Source organism: Telmatherina bonti (assembly GCF_933228915.1).
Source record: "Telmatherina bonti genome assembly, chromosome: 9".
Classification (NCBI taxonomy): Eukaryota; Metazoa; Chordata; class Actinopteri; order Atheriniformes; family Telmatherinidae; genus Telmatherina; species Telmatherina bonti.
This window is the reverse complement of record NC_136627.1, coordinates 15,920,736-15,939,170: the sequence shown is the minus strand read 5'-3', so window position 1 is coordinate 15,939,170 and position 18,435 is coordinate 15,920,736. Positions and strand designations below refer to the sequence as shown.

Genomic DNA, 18,435 nt, shown 5'->3' with positions numbered 1-18,435 from the left:
AACAAAATAACCAATGAAACATACAATGAGCAACCTAATAAAGAAAATGCCTTTCAATGCACATTTGCATGGCATTTAATCAGAAAAAAAAGATCTCAATAGAAACATAATACAGTTTATTCTTTTTTTTTTTTTTTTTTTTGCAAGTTTTATTTAAAATACATAATGAATAAATATATATTACACACCATCAAATACAATTAGCCAGACCTGAAGTGAAAACCATGTGTCACCTTTATTACCTGTTACATTGTCATCACAACCTTGCAACTTTATAATTATGTTAAAAACAGCATAATAAGGTAATGCAAAACTCACAAAAAGTCATTACAAATTATTGTCCTTTCAGACACTATTAGCTGGGAATCTCAGTCTTACAATAAAGGCAAATGTTAAGCACCTGCCATGCATATTGTTCTTAAAGAATAAATTCAAGCAAATCTGATATGAAGGGCAAAAGCATGTTGAAAATAATCCCTTTAATTTATACTCTAATGACCATGACTGTGTGTCCGTTTTTTTTGTTTTTGCTTTCATGTCGCTGTGGTCAAAGGTTATATTTTCACAGACCACATGCTGTAAGCAAGGTTAAACAACAAACAGACCAGCTTTCTTCCTAAAATAACACTCTATCTTGCCACTGCATAGGTACATGCTTATGAAGGGGTTTAAAATAACACCACCAAGCATATACAGATCTCTAAACTAAAAAAAGGACACACCAATGTAAAACTAAATCACCAGCATTTTACGAACGAAACTGCAATGCTGTTGAGGTTGAGGCAAGAATTAACTCTGTTGCTTGTGCTAAATCTGAAATTTAATTAATAACACAGAAGTCCAAACAAATCAAAACTGACTACAATAACAAAATATACCAATATTTCCCAGCTTCCCCCTCTAGTAAAATAAGGACATGCTAAATGCTAAACAAACAACAACAAAAAAAAAACATCACATACCAAGGGCTTGGAGCCCAAGAGGCTTGCATAAACCAAAATAAATATTGTTAATAAAACTCTGTCCCCATTTGAAAGATGCATTTTCCAAATTTCCAAGTCCTTGATATGTTCAAGTTCAATTTATTGCACCACAAGATAATATTGCATAGGATGTAAGCCGTTACCAGCTCCTCATTGCCCAGCCATGATACTGTGTGTGTGTAAAACAATTCTCCACGAAACTCTGAGTCTGACAAATTTACAACTGAGAGACAATTTGTTTCAGCTGAATAGTCAGAAGTCCATAAATGAAACTGTAAGATGTTTTTCCAGACATCTCAGACATGTCCGCCTGTGGGCTTTTGTATTTTCTCAAGCCTCGATGTGCCAGATCCACTGTGCTATAAAGATTAAAAAGAGAGAAAAGAAAAGCTTGTGCTCCATATAAACAGCAAAGATGCATCCTCAGAGAGATGGAAAGTCGATGACCTTGTCAGAGTCGATCTAACACTCCTGATTATCACTGCAAGTAGAAGTTCTTCCAGCCTTGGACAGGAAGAGCTTTCCGCTGGGACAGACACAGACCTCATAGAGACCCTGAGCATTTCCAGAAACCCCTTCTTCGCTCAGAGGCAGACTTGGCATGCGCACCGTCTCAGCATCCAACACCAGCTGCACATCGGACACCATGGAGAACAAAAATAATTACAATTTCCAGAGATAAAAAAGGATACATCATTCATTAAGCCAGCTACACATATGTGTCAAGATAAATACGAAGTTTGCAACAAGAGTTGATATACATATTAATACTTACACAATGCACTACCCTATATGGTTGATATGAAAAGAATGTAGCAGAAAAACTAAATATTGAGAATTAAAATAACTTGCTGTTACCAAAGACATGTCCCATTTAGAAGACATGTCCCATTTAGAGTATCACACATCTCCTCACAGGGAAGAAAAAGAGAGATGGGGGTGTGTTATCCCCTGAAACTATGTTCTGATATTAATGCCCTGCTCTACTGTGAGTGAGTTTAAAAAGGGTCAGATGAGTGCTTGTGATACACAGACTGTGGTTTATTCAGTGTGCTGCACCGCAGCAGTAATTACCGAAAATAGTCTCCAACAGTTGCATGGAAACAAACCATTACTCCAAGATAGCCCAAACCACTGTTTCCTAAAGTCTAATGTCAATGAACTTATCGTAGGCAACAGATGAGGATCTAACTGCTTATTGAATGGTAAATACAGAATAATATGGGTGGAAGTCTACAGGTATGCTTAAGTAAAGCTAAATAAAGTATAGTGCAACAAGCTCTCTGAGGTCAATCTCCTGTGTATTTTGGACATGAATGTTCAATAAATGTAAAAAGCTGAGCTCCTGCTCTACAGCGCCAAAATACAACCCCAAGAGACTGCAGATGAATAAAGCAGCGGGTTTTCTAACAAAAGCATACTGTGTGTATTCCCAGGGGGGACCTAAGAGAGAAAAATCCTGGAGATGTCGTGTAGTAAACAGCAGGAAGCGTGAAGTGGTTTTCTTACTAGCCCCACACTTGACTGCAGGATAACGTCCATGTTGGAAGCTGCTTCAATGTTTCCAGCCAGGGCTTTGATATGAACTCCTTTAGGTGCATTCATACTCAGAGAGCGGGTGGGACACTCCAGCCTACAGAAACACATCTCAGTTTTTCTGTGTTTTCATTTCACCAACTCACATTCAGAACTCTAGTAATGTGATACATCTAGATTAATTTTAGGTATAAACGTAGAAGTAAAGCTGTAGGGCTTTCAGAGTTATCTCGTATACAGGCGGCTGAAATGAGTTTCCTCCGCCGGGTGGCCGGGCTCTCCCTTAGAGATAGGGTGAGGAGCTCAGTCATCCGGGAGGGGCTCAGAGTAGAGCTGCTGCTCCTTCGCATCGAGAGGAACCAGTTGAGGTGGCTCGGGCATCTGGTCAGGATGCCTCCTGGATGCCTCCCTGGTGAGGTGTTCCAGGCACGTCCCTCTGGGAGGAGACCCCGGGGAAGACCCAGGACACGCTGGAGGGATTATATCTCTCGGCTGGCCTGGGAATGCCTCGGGATCCCCCCCGCAGAGTTGGCAAATGTGGCTGGGGAGAGGGAAGTCTGGGCTTCCCTGCTTAGGCTGCTGCCCCTGCGACCCGACCCCGGATAAGCGGCAGAAGATGGATGGATGGATGGATGGCTTTCAGAGTTTGGGCATGTTCAGTGGTTATTGATGGAATTGTGCAATACGATAAATATGCTGCTGAAAACTCACTTTAGGTCTTTTAAAACTTCAGATTTCAGCTGGGGCACCTCCACCGAGTGCTGGAACACAGCTCCTTCAGGACCTGATGGACAAACAAATACATATGTAAACAAAGCTCAAGCAAGACATGATTCCCATAGTTTGTTTGTAGGCTCAGTAATTAAAACAGTCTAACTCCCTTTCTTTAAGGCTCTTTTATGCAACCTCTCAATCTCCTCATCTGAAGCATCTACTACCTCTTAGTTCTGCTCACATAGCACTAAAAGCCAGACTTCAGGAGCTCTTTCCAAATCCCAATCCTTCATTCATGTCACTGCTCTACACCCAATATGTGTCAGAGTCTAATCACCAATCAAAATAGTTTTAAAATCAAGTCTTGTGCATCATTAAATTTTCCTACATCTTTGCTATTGATCTCTTCTTATTGAACGACAGTGTGAGGTCGCTCATTTGCAGACTGACCTTGCAAACATATGCTTAACCTTTTTTAATCAGCGTCCCTGTTAGATGGCTGATCTGCTCCATGATTTCCAGCGTTTCTCTCATCTGCCTTCAGCAGTGAAAATGCACTGAGCTCAGACAGCTTTTTAAAGGCATGAGGATAATGCCAACTGGACTGTGTTAGTCAGGACAACAGAGATGTTAACAAAGCTGTTGACACCCATGTGTAAAGCTTAGTTTTCAAAGAGAGGCAGCCTGTCTGCTCAGTGTGATCTTTGTAATTCAAGGAATCCCCAAAAAAGACATGGAGACAGATGAAGATGAATGCCAGGCAACATTGTTTTGAGCCATGTGTAATGAATGTAAACACAAACTGAATACAGAAGCTTTTGGCTCAAGAATTTGAGAAAACGGATCCTTCACTCCTGCTGCCTGCTGTGTATCATACTGACCCCAGCTGACTGTGTTCAGCATTAATCGGTCAAAACAGTGTGCGGTCAGTAGCACACACCACCATCAACTAAAACTAAAAGACTCAGAATATAGGACAAATATATGTTATTCTGTGTGGTATTATAATTAAAATTTGTCACATGTTGGCACAAAATTGTAAACTGTCCCTTTTATTGATCTCACTGCCTGTAGGATTAATGCTCACATCCATAGATAAATGGTAAATCTACTGAACTTATAGAGTTCAAATAGATAGATAACAAGAAGTCTTTGATCCAAAACCAACACCTTCAAGTTCTAGTTAAAGATAATTCTGTAGCAAAACAACAAAAACAAAACAAAAAAATAAGGATGAATGAAAAAGGATGCCGCCATTGCATGCAGTCTAGTCCTAGTGCTAGCTTTTTTTTACCCTGCGTTTGTCATTTGTAGATGTAAAAAGTTCAAATAATAAAAGCTTGCAGTTTAAATTCTCGTTTTTATTTTACAAATGGATGATGTATAATCTTTCTGTTCCAGAAAAAGAGTACTTTATCACTAAAAGCTAACTGTTTCCTTTAATATTGATGTGCGAGTTCTGTCCTCTCAACCATATGACACAAATAATTATAAGAATGACTGATTCTGTCTTTGTCCTTGGTTTCTGCATAGCTACTCAGGTATGAACCTTCAAACCAGACTACTCCTGTTGATTTCACATCTGTTGTCAGAGTTATCTTTTTCCAAATGATGCCACGACAGGTGCGCGCTGTAGACAAGCAAGCAGCACGTAACATCCGCTGGTGTACCTGTGACTCTTAGTTTGTCTGGTCCGATCACAGTCTGGTCGCCATCTGCGCTGAACAGCATGTTGCCATTGTAGGAGTTAATGAGCAGATTTTGAGTGTGTCCCTGAGCCTCTTTTGGGCCTGCAATGACAGCAGCAAAAAGAAGATGAAACATAAATAAGTTATACTCATTCCTCCTTCTCCTACGAGTCTTTTCATTCTACAGCTCTCAGAAAGCACGCAACACGTTGAGACTTCGCAGCAGCATTTAGCCACAAACGGTGACTAAACGGTGACCTGCTGTAAAGAAATGGATGGACTAAAACTGTGTGACATTGTACTTACGATAAATAATACCCCATGTCAGGTTGTTTGACCTTACCCTTCCCTGTAACTGTGAGTTATAGAGAACAGTCTTCCCTAACATGCATTTCAGTTTTACGCTCATGCAGATCATACAAGCTCTGCTTTTCTACAGCTTAATGATCAAGGACACATAATTGCATGGTGAAACATGGTAATCAGTCAGATCATTTGCTTGCCTTTTAATTATAACATAATAACCTGGTATGAGACATTGGTGAGCTATAAAACATGTACAAATATGACCCTGCACAGGCCTCGGGGCCTCTGGGTCAGACAGAATGATCCAGAAGCTGCAGCAGATCAAGGAAAGCTGCATGTGATGGATTTTAAATGGAAATTTAAGGGATTATGAATTGAGATATGGCCTATCGTCACTGTTAATGTAGAATGAGGGATCCCCGCAGGGCAACTTCATGAATGTCTTTTGTTGTGATCTTGGCCTTCCAGGGTTAAAAAACATTCGAACTGGATTAAACAATAGTTGTCATTTCTTTCTCTGCAGTAAGACTGGTCCACACAGGACGAGAAGGGTGACCATTTGACCCAAGGGAGGACGACACTCAGAGATTTACACCCTTTTCTCTCTACAGAATGCAGCTGCATCAACAAAGGAGTGGAACGCAATTTAAAGTTGCAGGTCGGGGGGATGCCGAGAGTCGCATCTGACCAAACCCTGGTTCTTGTCAAAAATTACACCTTTCATCAAAGTGCCTGACTTCATGGCACCAGAACAACCCCTCCCCTGACTGAGAAGGAGACTGGAAAGAAATTCAAACTTCTTCCCCCAATTAAAGGAAACTTTAGATGCGTTCAGCGTTCCTTATTAATATCAGAATTGAAAACCCATGCAGACATCCATTAACTTATTCCATTAATAACCTCTTTTTAACTGTTTGGTTTCTTCTACAGTGTTGTTTATCATCATTGTCAATAAATATGTAATCAATTCATCTGTTCTTGTCATAATTTCTGAATGCACAATTTCTGGTTCGCTCGTTCTTAGGATTTACTCCTTAAATTGAGACTGTTTATTGAATTGAGTTTTTTTTCAGGTGTCTCATCCGCCTGAATCTTAAGTTAATTAAAAGTGATGAGTGGTGCTCCGAGGTAATTAATAAATTAAGAATTAGTAGAGGCATATTCCGCTACACTTTACTATCGGCCTCATACATAAAATAGATGTGAGGCATGAGTGCCAGTATGTGTCAGTGTGGACGTGTGTCTTCTTACCCACAGATATCCTTCCTGTAACATCACCATTCTCAGTCCGGGCATTAAGGGAAACATTTTCTGATGAGCTTGCCACAAGCGAGGAGTCCTGTGGGGGAAAACAAAACAACCCTGTCACATTTCTGTCCAATTCAAATCTTCCTGACGTGAATCTGCTACAGAAAAATGACAAAAATGTCAATTATTCTGATCACACAAAATCATATTTAAAACGTGATCCCACAGCTGACAGTGTTGCTCTGCATGCAACACTACTTACTGACTTGTTTAGTTTAGACTGTAACACTAAAACAGCACATTAAAGGACTGTCAGGACATTTGTGGTTCCCAGAAGATGACTTCTGATGATTTTCAGGGTTTACCACTACCTCTAGTATTACCCATGAATGTGATATCCTTGATGTTTGCTGACATATCAAGTCATCTTGGATCATGGCCAAAGCCTGGAAGTTGATGACGTTCCCATCAGCTCTGTTATTTGCTGTGTTCATACGAGCCTCTTCAGTATCAGCATCTTACAAATAAATGCAGGAATCTCTTCTGTATGTATTTATTTTAATCTCCTGTAAAAAACAAAGGTTTATAACATTTACCTTTGCTAAAGTGTGTACTGTCATTTTAAGCTGCCCTTAAAGTACCGTTTCTGATTAGCGTCTTTACAGAAAACGTATACAGTCTCTGCATTCTTTTGTCTTGTAGTCCAATAAGGGTTTTCCTCCTTTTTCATTACTGACTAACTCAGCTAATTTCACAGTCAACTTGGGTGATCCCAACTAATAATGATTTAACAGTTCATGTCTAACATCCTGATGTAGGAATAAGCTAACAAGACAGAAGCATATAAAGTCAGAAAACAGTCTGAGGTATGTTTGCAGATACAGAGCAGAAAGCAGTGACCAGCCTGGTTCGTTTGGCAGATCTGAGCTCTTAAACAGAGGTGATAAGTTAACTTTAACAATCACTCAAAAAGATTAATGGAAATTACCCCTTACCCCAAATTAGTTAGATTATGTATGTAATTACAGATAAATGATCAGCCAGTTTGGATTTTTGTCTCATTTTGTTTAGGCTAAACCCTTTTTTATTGGATTTTCTTCCTTTTTCTTCCAAAGAACAGATGATTGTAGAATTAGGCCAGAAAGTGGAACTAAAGTCCTGTTATGGTTTATGTATGTTGTTTGTTTACTCTTGGATGGGAAGCAACTGGAAGGCTTTTTGTTGTGTCGGGACGGTGGTTCAATAACAATAAATCGTATTGTGATTCTGATCTGATTCTCCGACTGTGGTCTCTGTAGTGCTAATTTTGTCATTTAAAATTTAAAACTCTGTCATCCCACAAGAATTGTCACTTAAAACTACTTACCAAGCAAATATGATATAATCTGATCCTGCACAAAACCTTCCAAGTTTTTCACAATTTTTTCAAAGTGAACAAATTAAAATTCTGCCGTTAAGCAATGGGTTTTTCTCATTGAGCCACATGTAATGGTTTTTATTAGTTGCTGCATTGATTAGAATTGTTTTAATATTGTAATTATTTTAAATCTGTTCTTTTCAAGGCTAATCCGGCAGTCTGAGCATAGAACCATTTAAAATCAGGGTTTGTACATATTAAACACAGCCTCAGAGGAAGTAAGGACACAATGGGATGTGTCCTTGTCTAAATTAACACAACATCAACTTTGCATTCTCTGTTGTCAGATATGGAGAGCAGGTCTCAGATGCTTGGATCCCCCCCCCCCCCAACATGATGCACTGAGATCTTTTCTTTACACTACTCTCTCTCCTTGTCCTTGTTTTTGACATTATAGCTGTCCGTAAGTATTTCTGTTATGGCTGGATATGGATAAGAGTGTTTCATTAATTTATGACAATTATAATGTGCAGGTGCCCTGCGATGGACTGGCGAGCTGTCCAGGGTGTACCCTGCCTGTCGCCCAAAGCCGGCTGGGATAGGCTCCAGCTTCCCCGCGACCCTGAATTGGAATAAGCGGTTCGGAAAATGAATGAATGATAATGTGCAGGTGCTGTGTGTGACTAGCTCAACCTCCAGCTAACAACCAACCAGCTGTTCATAATCTGTCCATAACTTTTTAAGTTATCTTGAACACAAACAAAGAGATAAATGCCAGTAAAAATATAAAATCCTTGGCGGAAATAATACACAAAAAAGAACAAACTTATTACTGGACTTTGCATGATAACATTATATTTCTGTTATGAGTCATTTTACTGATTTGCACTAGATTCAGACCTGTAATATTACATAATTCTGGTATGTATATTCTCAGGCTCTCCTCTCTGTACTATGTACATGTATACTTAAAGTAAAAACCATTATTTTGTTTTTTTTTTAGTCTTTATTTTTATACTCTATTTATTATATCTTATTTCATCCCATGCCTAGCCCTTCTTACTGTTTTTTTCTGTTTTGTTTTTTTTTTTTTGCTGCTGTTGTGTTATAAATTTCCCCATCGTGGGACAAATAAAGGGATCTTGAATCTTGAAAAACACATACACATAGTAGCTCTAGATGCACTGACTGAACTGAACTGAAGCATGCTTATGATTATGTTTCTTTAAAAAAAAAAAAAAAAAAAAACATTTTCGCAAGACAAAGATTTTTTAAAAAATAAAGTCATCTGTTTTATATAAGCAGATAGAAAACACATGTTTTATATAGTTATGAAAGGCAGCAGCCCAACAGTAAATCACTTGGATTTGGATAAGCCACTCAACACTGAATTTCATTAGAAAGCTATACAATACAGGAGAGCTGGGTAACTCAGTTTGACGGCTGCAGTCCTGCAGTCTTTCATTATGTCTCTGCTCCAACACACCTGACTCAAATTAAATGGATCTAAAAGCCAATGAAGTTCTGAAAAGTGACTCATTTCCTTGAGTCAGGCATGTTGGAGCAGAGAGATATTGAAAATCTGCATGGCTGCAGCTTTCATGGGACTGAATTGACTAGCACTGCACTAGAAAATATGTCCATTCATAAATGAGGATTATATTGCCGCTTTAATGAGAGTTATGAAGTAAAAATAAATGCTTTTAAAAAATGCTGTTATGAGCAAGAAAAGCCATAACATGTAAATAACCGCAGCAAAGTATTCCCATCTGCTGCTAGCAGGCAGGCCATAAACTACTCCCCACCACAAATATCCCTGAGGTTAATGGGGAGCTGAGCTCTCCACCACGTGCACTGTGGGACTGCCAAATCTAGTTTGTTCTAACACATCCCTCCAAATAAAAACACTAGGAAAAAATACAGTTAGAAATGTGCCTCAGAGCAAAAGTGCTTGAGAATCAACAACAAATTAGATGAAAATGAGCACATGCCTGCACATATACAAGTCATGCACGAGTTTAGAAATCTGTGGAAAAAAGAAAGAAAGATAAAAGACGGGAATATAACCACCGGATAAAATAACCACCAGACGATAGAGCAACACTGAGAAAAAGTAACTGGAAAGCAGAATGTAGAGAGGATGGTAAAAAGGGGTAAGACAACAAGCAAGAATGTGGGAATAGGACAGAAACAGCGTTTTTGGTTATCTTACTTCTCTGGAATGGATCTCCTCAGCATAGATGGGGAAAAGAAACTCAGACTCGCCCTCCACCAGCTTGACCCCATCACTGTGTACTTGCAGGAGTCCCATCCCTTCCTACAACCAGACCAAGACACAAATGAAGACAGAAGTAAAAGGCTTGAAGCACTACATTTACATGAAGCGTTGTTTGTATGGATGGCAGAAATATGCATTGTGAATGTTCCTGACAGCATCCGATCATAAAACAGATGTATTAGGTTCTCATAAAGGCTCTTTATCTGACTGTGTCTGTATGTATGAGTATGCATGCTTGTTTGCTGCATCTCTGTTTCTGCATAAAACCCACTGTTACCATCTGGATTTAAGACAGTAAGGTGACAAGACAACCTGACAAAACAGATCTAGTGTTTATATACAATACCACCTAAAGATGGATAATAATATTTCTGCAACATTAGTTATAATAAACAAGTGCAACTGTATTATAAAAATGGATCGTTTAGAGTTTTTAACCAAACACATAAAAATAGCAATGAAAGAAAACAGACATCTCATCTGAAATGTAAGCCATGCGCACCGTGTTGAACCACATCACCCGGAGGATCCAGATGGTGAGGGCAAAGTTCACCACCAGGATGACGATGAGCAGCAGCACAAAGAGGTAGAGGCAGCGCTTCCTCCAGCCATAGATGCCGATTTTGTAGACATGGTCAGGCACGGACCTGGGCGAGCTGCTGCCCTGGGTGGTGGTGACATACTGCTCCCGTACCATCTGTTGAGCTGAGCAAAACACATTATGAAAGATATTCAGGCGACAGAAACTGGGGCTTCACAGTAAAACTAAACATGAAATATCACAGAGTTGATATGTAACTCCACTGTGATGCTGTAATATCTGTGGGTCAGCTGGCTCATACCGCTGGGAAGCAGTGAAAATAATTGATCATGGCATTCATCCATCCATTTCCTGAACCAGGTCACTGGAAGCTGCAGCCTATCCCAGCATTTATTGGGCGAGAGGCAGGCTACACCCTGGACTGGTCTCCAGTCCATCACAGGGAGACAAACAACCATTCATTCTCACACTCACTCCTAGGGACAATTTAGAGTAACCAGTTAACCTAACATGCTTGTCTTTGGGTGGTGGGAGGAAGCCAGAGTACCCGGAGAGAACATACACAGGGAGAACATGCAAACCTCACACAGAAAGGCCACTGTCTGAACCCCCCGAGTCGAGGCTCAAACTAACAACCTTCTTGCTGTGAGGCCACAGTGCTCTGGCGTAGTGGTCATGATGCTAACCTGCACGTTTTAAATCAGTTTAGTTAAACTGGCTGGATAATACAATATTAGTTCAGTACGTGATCTTTACCAACAAATTTCAAACTCATTAGCTGGACCTTATGTGAATTATAGATGGACTCATGAAGCTGCGTCACTTTACAAAGTGGTTTAACAGAAATCCATGTCCCTTGCTCACCAGTCTTCTATCAGCTAGGAAAACTTGCTTGAACAGGTTGCCTTCAGTCAAAAGACGCTTCAATTTCACAAACACAGACCACCCTCCATCAATGCTTAGATCAATAACCTCAGAAATCATTTATTGTCAGTTTCAAAGCCACACTAATGTTAGCTACGCTTGCTGACAAGCTACTTTTGATGTCAGCAGTTTGTTTCTCTAGAGATGAAGTTGCTGGCAGAATCTATGGCATGATTTACAGATTGCTGAACACCAGCAGAACCCATCCAACTTGAAGGAGCTGTAGCAGCTTCACTTTGAAGAATGGAGGGGAAAAAGGCCCAGTGGATATATGTGCCAACCTCATAGAGACACACCTCAAGAGGTTTGCAGCTGCAGTTGCTGTTAAAGTGGCTTTAGAAAGCATTGTCGTGTCTGTTATGCAGTTTTTGTTTTTATTCAAATTTTATTTGAACATGTTTAAATTTAAATTTTAATTCATTATGTCACTTTGGTCTGTTTTGTAGGATTTTTTTTTTTGTTTAATATAAAATTTACAAAAATGATAAGTTATACTGCAAAAATAAAAGGGGGTTAAAAACACAAAGAAGTTAATACTTTCATAAGCCACTTATTCTGTAATTAAATAATTACTTTAACATAATCTACTACATCATCTGTCTGACAGTTGATCATTTCTACTGTATATCATAATATATAATAATATATGTTCAAGTATTTTATTCTCTTTTTTTCCCTCTTTCTCAATTAAAGTGAGACGCACTGACTGATGGGTAATTTTGCTATCTTTCTCTGAAATGGTGAACCATTCAGTTCTTCCCCACAGTTCTCATTTCCCTTTGAACTGAGCGTTTTTGCTCCCTTGTGGTTTGGAGTCTTACTTAAAATGTCTGAAAACCCTGTGCAGTCAACTTCCCTGAGATGCAATCAGTATGCAGTCCAAGCTATCAGAAAATAAGAGAATTTCCAACCAATCCAGAAAATCATTGTTTAGAACAGTGGAGCTGGAAAAATGTAATTAAATTTCTTTTTTTCTCACTCTCCAGTAATTTTTCATTTTCTTGTCAATCACCAAACAAAAAACATTTTGATCATTCCTGCGTTTTCCTGGTAAGTAACCAGTTACACTTGTTAAACATAAAATAAGCGGCTGCTTTTCCCTCAAAAACTTTCAAGCAGTCAGTAAAGACAGGGTCTCTCAGACGAGGCTTCTAAACAGACAGACTGAAGCTGGAGATGACAAGAGATACACATATATATATATATATATATATATATATATATATATATATATATATTACCTGAATATGACCTTGTTAATTTAAAAAGTGTCTTTTTAAATTAACTTTAAAAAGACACTTTATGCGGTCAAAAAAAAAAGAGAAAAAAAGCAAAAACAGAAAATACGGAAAACTGTGTTTTTTCTTACATCAGTGCAGCATTGCAACTCTGCAAAAGTAAGCTTTGCAAAAGGAAGTCTTCAGACTTTCTAATAATCAAAATTCTGAAGCCTGTATTGATAAACTACAAGAAAAACATAAAAAAGTAAAAGAAAGCATTTTCTGACATGGTCTAATTCAGGTGCCTGACACAATAAAGCGTCAAATAGCTTTTTACTGTTGATTGTAAGCAGTTTTAAGCCTAAAATCATAGCAATGAATAGCATAGATACATATTGTAAATACACAAGTTCCCATTTTCAGAGAGGACTTTTTCTTTTCATCTATAAATCGGATGTTTGTTTGAAACAAGTTTTTTTTCTTTGAGGGTCATATGCTGCCATCTATACCAGTAGAATGAATACTGCATACAGCAGAGCTACTTTTCACATTTACAAAAGATGCATTCAAATCTTTTCAGTGGTTGTTTGGTTTTTCTTTTGGGTTCAGAAAGAAAAAGTCAATGAGTGGATTTTCATTTCTTGCACTTTGACACTACAGGTCATGCAGAATCCAAGTAAGTAACACCACATTTAGATATATATCCAGCTTTTCAGCTTAATCTTATAAATATAACCTCCCTAATGGCACCTTCACATAATGCACTGCTCACACAGTGTGCAGTCTATGACTCATGAGCTCAGAGCTCATGCACACATTTAGTGAAAATGTGGATTGTTGAGCCAATGGAAACCTTGACAGAATTTCCAGCAGTTTTTCAAAACAGGAAAGGAAAAAGGCACTTATTAAAGAGCAGGGGCAGTATTTCTGGTTATGCAGCAACAGGCTATCACAGACTAAAACCAAGTGGATGCCCATTTCATAACACAGTAAGTATTATATGTTATGTTGTAGGAATCATTCACTTCTATGTTCTTGTCACATGAAGGCAGAATAAGATCCAACTGCAGAACTTGCACATTAGCCCTCAGGTCAGCACATAAGGCCCATCTGACACAGTGACAACAGACGGCCTCGAGGATATATTTCACATTGACAAGAAAAAGTGTGTGTCTGAGCTTTGCAGTGCCAAATAGCTCACAGGGCTCCAAATAAGAGGAGCCGTGTCACTTTCTTTTGATTAACCTGCATTCATAACCAGAAATAGACAACAGGGCATACAGATATAACTCGGGAGAAGTTTTAGATTACTGGGTCCACAAAACACCCAGAGAAGACAGAATGAAGACAAAAAATGCTCAAGATTTTCATTTTTTTCAAGCCACAACATCTAAAATGTCTTCAGAAAAAGTAAACAAAGACATAGCCCACCTATCTCGACTGAACTTGTCAGGGCCCAGCCTGGTGAAGCTACACTGATTTACATACAGGCCATATGCTGCATCCGACTCACACAGTAAAGATGTTTTCCATCATGTTAAAGGAGACATTTCTCAAACTAAAAAGTAATTCTTCTCTGGCATGAACAGATGTTGAACGGAGCACATCGTCCTGCAGTGGCTCCCATGGGCAGATGATGATGATTCAAATAGAAGGAAGCAGACAGAATCTGCACTCAGTGGCAAACTGCATAAACAATCTAAAATAAGTTTCTGTAAATAATGAAGGTAAAGACTGTTTTACCCGCACACCAAGGGGTGATGGATAAAAGCAAAAGAGCTCACTGCTGCGCTCTGAGCTCCCTGAGGTCCAGGAGAAGGCGCGTGACCCTTTTCTCGCTGTTTGCAGGAAACAATGAGAGCAGGCAAAGCTGAGGGTGCCTCTATGACCAAATCTGCCTCTCCACAGGACCTGTCACATGGCCTGCAAGCCCAGCTGTGATGAATAGCCTCTATTTCACAAACAAGCAAATGAATGCTGTCTGCAAATAGAAGGGGAAAATGACTGTGATATCTCCATGGGGGGAGAGGAGAGGGAGGCTTGATAAGGAATAAGTTATGTGAAAATGCTCGTTTTTCTTGCCTCTATCTCATTTCATTTATATTTATTAATCATGTGTGTGAGTCATAATGAGAAACTGAATCCCAGCGTTGCAGCAGAGCAACAGCAACTTTTCACAACATGGTTTTCACTCTCCTGAATATGTGAACATGGATTCACTGGAGTTTTAATGTTTGGTGTTTTGTTTTGCTTTTTTTTGAGCGAATCCTCCACTGAGGCTTGAAAGAGGAGCAAGAGCATCTGTTTCAATCAAACTGACTCTAATTTCCCCACACTGCATCTCTAAACACAGACATATGTGTGCTGACATGTTGATCAGTTCACACACTTTGGGCAACAGAGCAGTGAGCATGACAGAGCTCTTACTTTGTTCATTGTGATGTTAATGAATTTGCTGTAACCCAAGCTAATTACTTTAAATTAAAACACATTAAGAGGCCTCAGTAGCTCAGCTCCACAGTGAAGAGGAGTTGGCTTTGAGGCTTGATCTTTTAAGGCGCCTTTCGGCTCCAGTTTCAGTCTTACCAGCAGCCCTTCAGCCACAGACTGATCCTTCCATAGCAACCTAAATAAACACTCCCGAACAGCTTTACTACCAGCGAGCCAGGAATGCTCAGCGGATGGGTTGTTGTAATTGTTTTTTTATGAAGCCTGTGCCTTTTTTTAAGTTTCCTTGCTACTGAAATGGGGTTCTTTGCAACTAGATTTGATATTCTGACAAAAAATGTTTTATTTTGTATAAGAGACAGATTAAAAAAAGGAAAACTGGTTTTCCAAAGTTAGTCTGACTGTTTATTCTGAGGTGCTCTGACCTCCAACAAGCTGTTGTCCCCCTTGTCTCTCTATCTATGACCTCTGGATGAGAGTGAATCCAGAACTGGACGGATTAATGGCTCGCATACAATCCACAGAGTCTGGCTGTAATTGATGATCCAGGTTTCACACATGGCCAGGGCTTGCACTGATTGCATGCCAAAAGTTTTCTCCAGTCAAAAGAGTTTCAAATGGTTTGATATGGAGGACGTTCACAAAGAAATACTCAGAGATGCTGTGAGCACTCGGGTGAATTTTCTGTCTGTCTGTATTGGAAGTGGCTGGCGTCATGTCTCCACTCCACTGTGATGCCTTAACCTCTAAAAATAGGACTCAGTAGTGTGAACTAAATTTTAAAAAAAGCACCAGGGGGAAACAAGCATACCAAGCCCGACCAAGTTACAACTAATGACCAATGATAAGACAGCAAAGTATGGATCATAACAAACATAAAACATTGCCGTGCAGATCTTAAGCAGTTATTTTAGTATTTCTGCACTGTTGGCCATGTATGGTAAAACTGCTGACAGCTGGCTGACTTAAAGCATATTTTCCTAATCCCAAGCAATCTCTGTGAGGACTGGAAGGTGGTCGCAGCGCAACATTAAAACATAGAGGAGGAGAAAAACTTAAAAACCTACACAGTAGGTGAAAGGTTACCACTTTAAAACCCTTAAAGTTGATCTTGAAGTGAGGCTTTACGAGAAGCAAATGACTACATGGATCTTCCTGGAAGAAAAAGCAAATTACTCACCGTTGTGTGCTGAGGCTCGGCAGTCTTCTTTCCAAAGCAACAGTGATCACACCTCGGGCTGGTGCGAGCAGCTTGAGAGTCAGCAGCGCTTCAGCTCCTCACATGTCTGTCAGCCACTCAACAGCTGCGTGCCATAAATCCAGCACTGGAAGTGGCTTGATGGATCACCACGAGAAGGCGCTCCCACTCCCCGGCATGCCCTCTCTGACTGTCTCTCTGACTCCCTCTGCCTTCTACACATATTTCAACATGATATCCAGAGTGTGTGAGAGAGATGGAAAGAGGGGGGAGTCTGTCTCCCCATCCACACACAACAGAGATGCTTGTCATGCAATGACTCACTTTCACAGCTAAGCCCAGGTCTTGATGCATGAGGTGGTCTTCAAACATCTCTGCCAGATGACAGAAATCGATTGAGGGATTTTATATAAATAAACATCTTAGCATTCTTTTTCCAGGTTTTATAAAGAACTGTCACAAATTTAAAAAATATCCTTTGATATTATTGGAATAAATGAATAATCAGGCAAAATTATATTCCATCATAGTGAGTTTTCAATTGACAGGTGACCCATCAAGGCATGAAATATTTACACGTTCCCGAGTACTCTTGTTTAAATACAACAGGGTGGAAATCAATTGTAACAACACTTAATAGAAGCAGAAATAGACTTCATTTGGCCCTTAAGGCTCTTCTCAGTACTCTAATATGTAACTTCTCATCTCCTCACTCCTCTATCTTCATACTTGTGACTCATAATCAATATCGGCACAATCAAACAAAGGATGGATCGAGCTGAAAGGCTGAGACTTCCTATAGTTGTTACTTTCGCACTTTTCCTTGTAGGAAAATGTGAAGAAGTTGAGAAAAGATGTAGGAGGAAACTGAGACAAGCAACTATATACACAGCTGTGTTGCCCACTGCAGTGAAACTTCAGCTGTCTGAAGAAGATTCTAAAAAAAAAAGCTCTTCATCCTTAAATATGTTATTACATTGTTTCTGGAAGACACGCCATCATGTCGATAATAACAACAAACTATTGAAAAAAGTTTAAAGAAAGCAATAAAAGTTAAAGATGCAGGTTGTTTGAACTCACCTTCCTGCCTTTGTATTGATAATAAATCCCAATTTTAAGGCGACTGGATGAAAATAATTGAGCATTGCTTTGAAAAATGTAGATGAAAGATAATGTGAGATGAAATCATCACTTATCCTTTCATAAAGGATGGTCCCGTTTTTCCTGTGCTCAAGCAGAACAAAGTGTTGATGCATGAGGATTTGGCCAACTCTTTTCATAGATGCCACTCAAACACGTCTAGATCATTTCACTGCAAGGAAGCTACTCAACTAGACCTGAGTTTCAGTTTCTATCAGCATTCAAGAGAGAGGATCAATAATGGAGGACCCTGCAGGAGGAGCTCAGACTGAGGAAACGAAGGGGTGCTCTTTGTGGAACTTTTTCCAGCACATGTGATGAATTAAAGAGAAAATCCCATGATGTCGCTGTATGAAGTGAAAAAGTGAGAAAAAAAAAGTTAATAAATTGTCATAAACCTTTTATGCTCGCATGGCAGAAATCTTAAAAAATAAAAACAGGGATATACAACAAAGAAATGTACAAAAGAAGCTTTTCCTCAAGTCTGTTCAAAAAGAAAAGCTCATGTTATCAAAAACCCATTTCCTCAACTCCTCTCTCCTTGAGTCTCCTCCTCAGATCCCGGGGGGGAGAACTGGGATGTGAGGAGAGGATTTGAGGATGTGCAAATTTGAAAATGGGATACAGAGCTTTACTCTTGAATCCTGATGTACAGATTTAAATTATAAGCACATGCATGCAGCTTGTTTCACTGCACACGTTCAGACTTCCCACTGCAGGAAAATCTCAGATGTTACTGGTGACATTACATGTGGTTCAATGTTCAAAGGTGGACATGTTGTCATGTATGTGCAAAACCAGGAGCCCTTGTTTTCATTCATTGCTACACTTTTGCTTTTCCTGCTTGGACATTG

The 18,435-nt window shown here is 39.5% G+C and overlaps 1 protein-coding gene across 1 annotated transcript; it reads right to left on the bottom strand.

The window, feature by feature from the left end:
* Window positions 1-101: 101 nt before the first annotated feature.
* Window positions 102-16,575, bottom strand: sgcg (sarcoglycan, gamma). The gene is made up of 8 exons (XM_079246850.1): window positions 16,424-16,575; window positions 10,613-10,815; window positions 10,045-10,149; window positions 6,479-6,566; window positions 4,904-5,023; window positions 3,231-3,303; window positions 2,493-2,616; window positions 102-1,613 (listed from the first exon to the last, which is right to left on the bottom strand). Exons 2-8 carry the CDS (start codon window positions 10,805-10,807, stop codon window positions 1,446-1,448), a joined length of 873 nt encoding a protein of 290 aa, XP_079102976.1. The 5' UTR covers window positions 10,808-10,815; window positions 16,424-16,575; the 3' UTR covers window positions 102-1,445.
* Window positions 16,576-18,435: the final 1,860 nt, after the last annotated feature.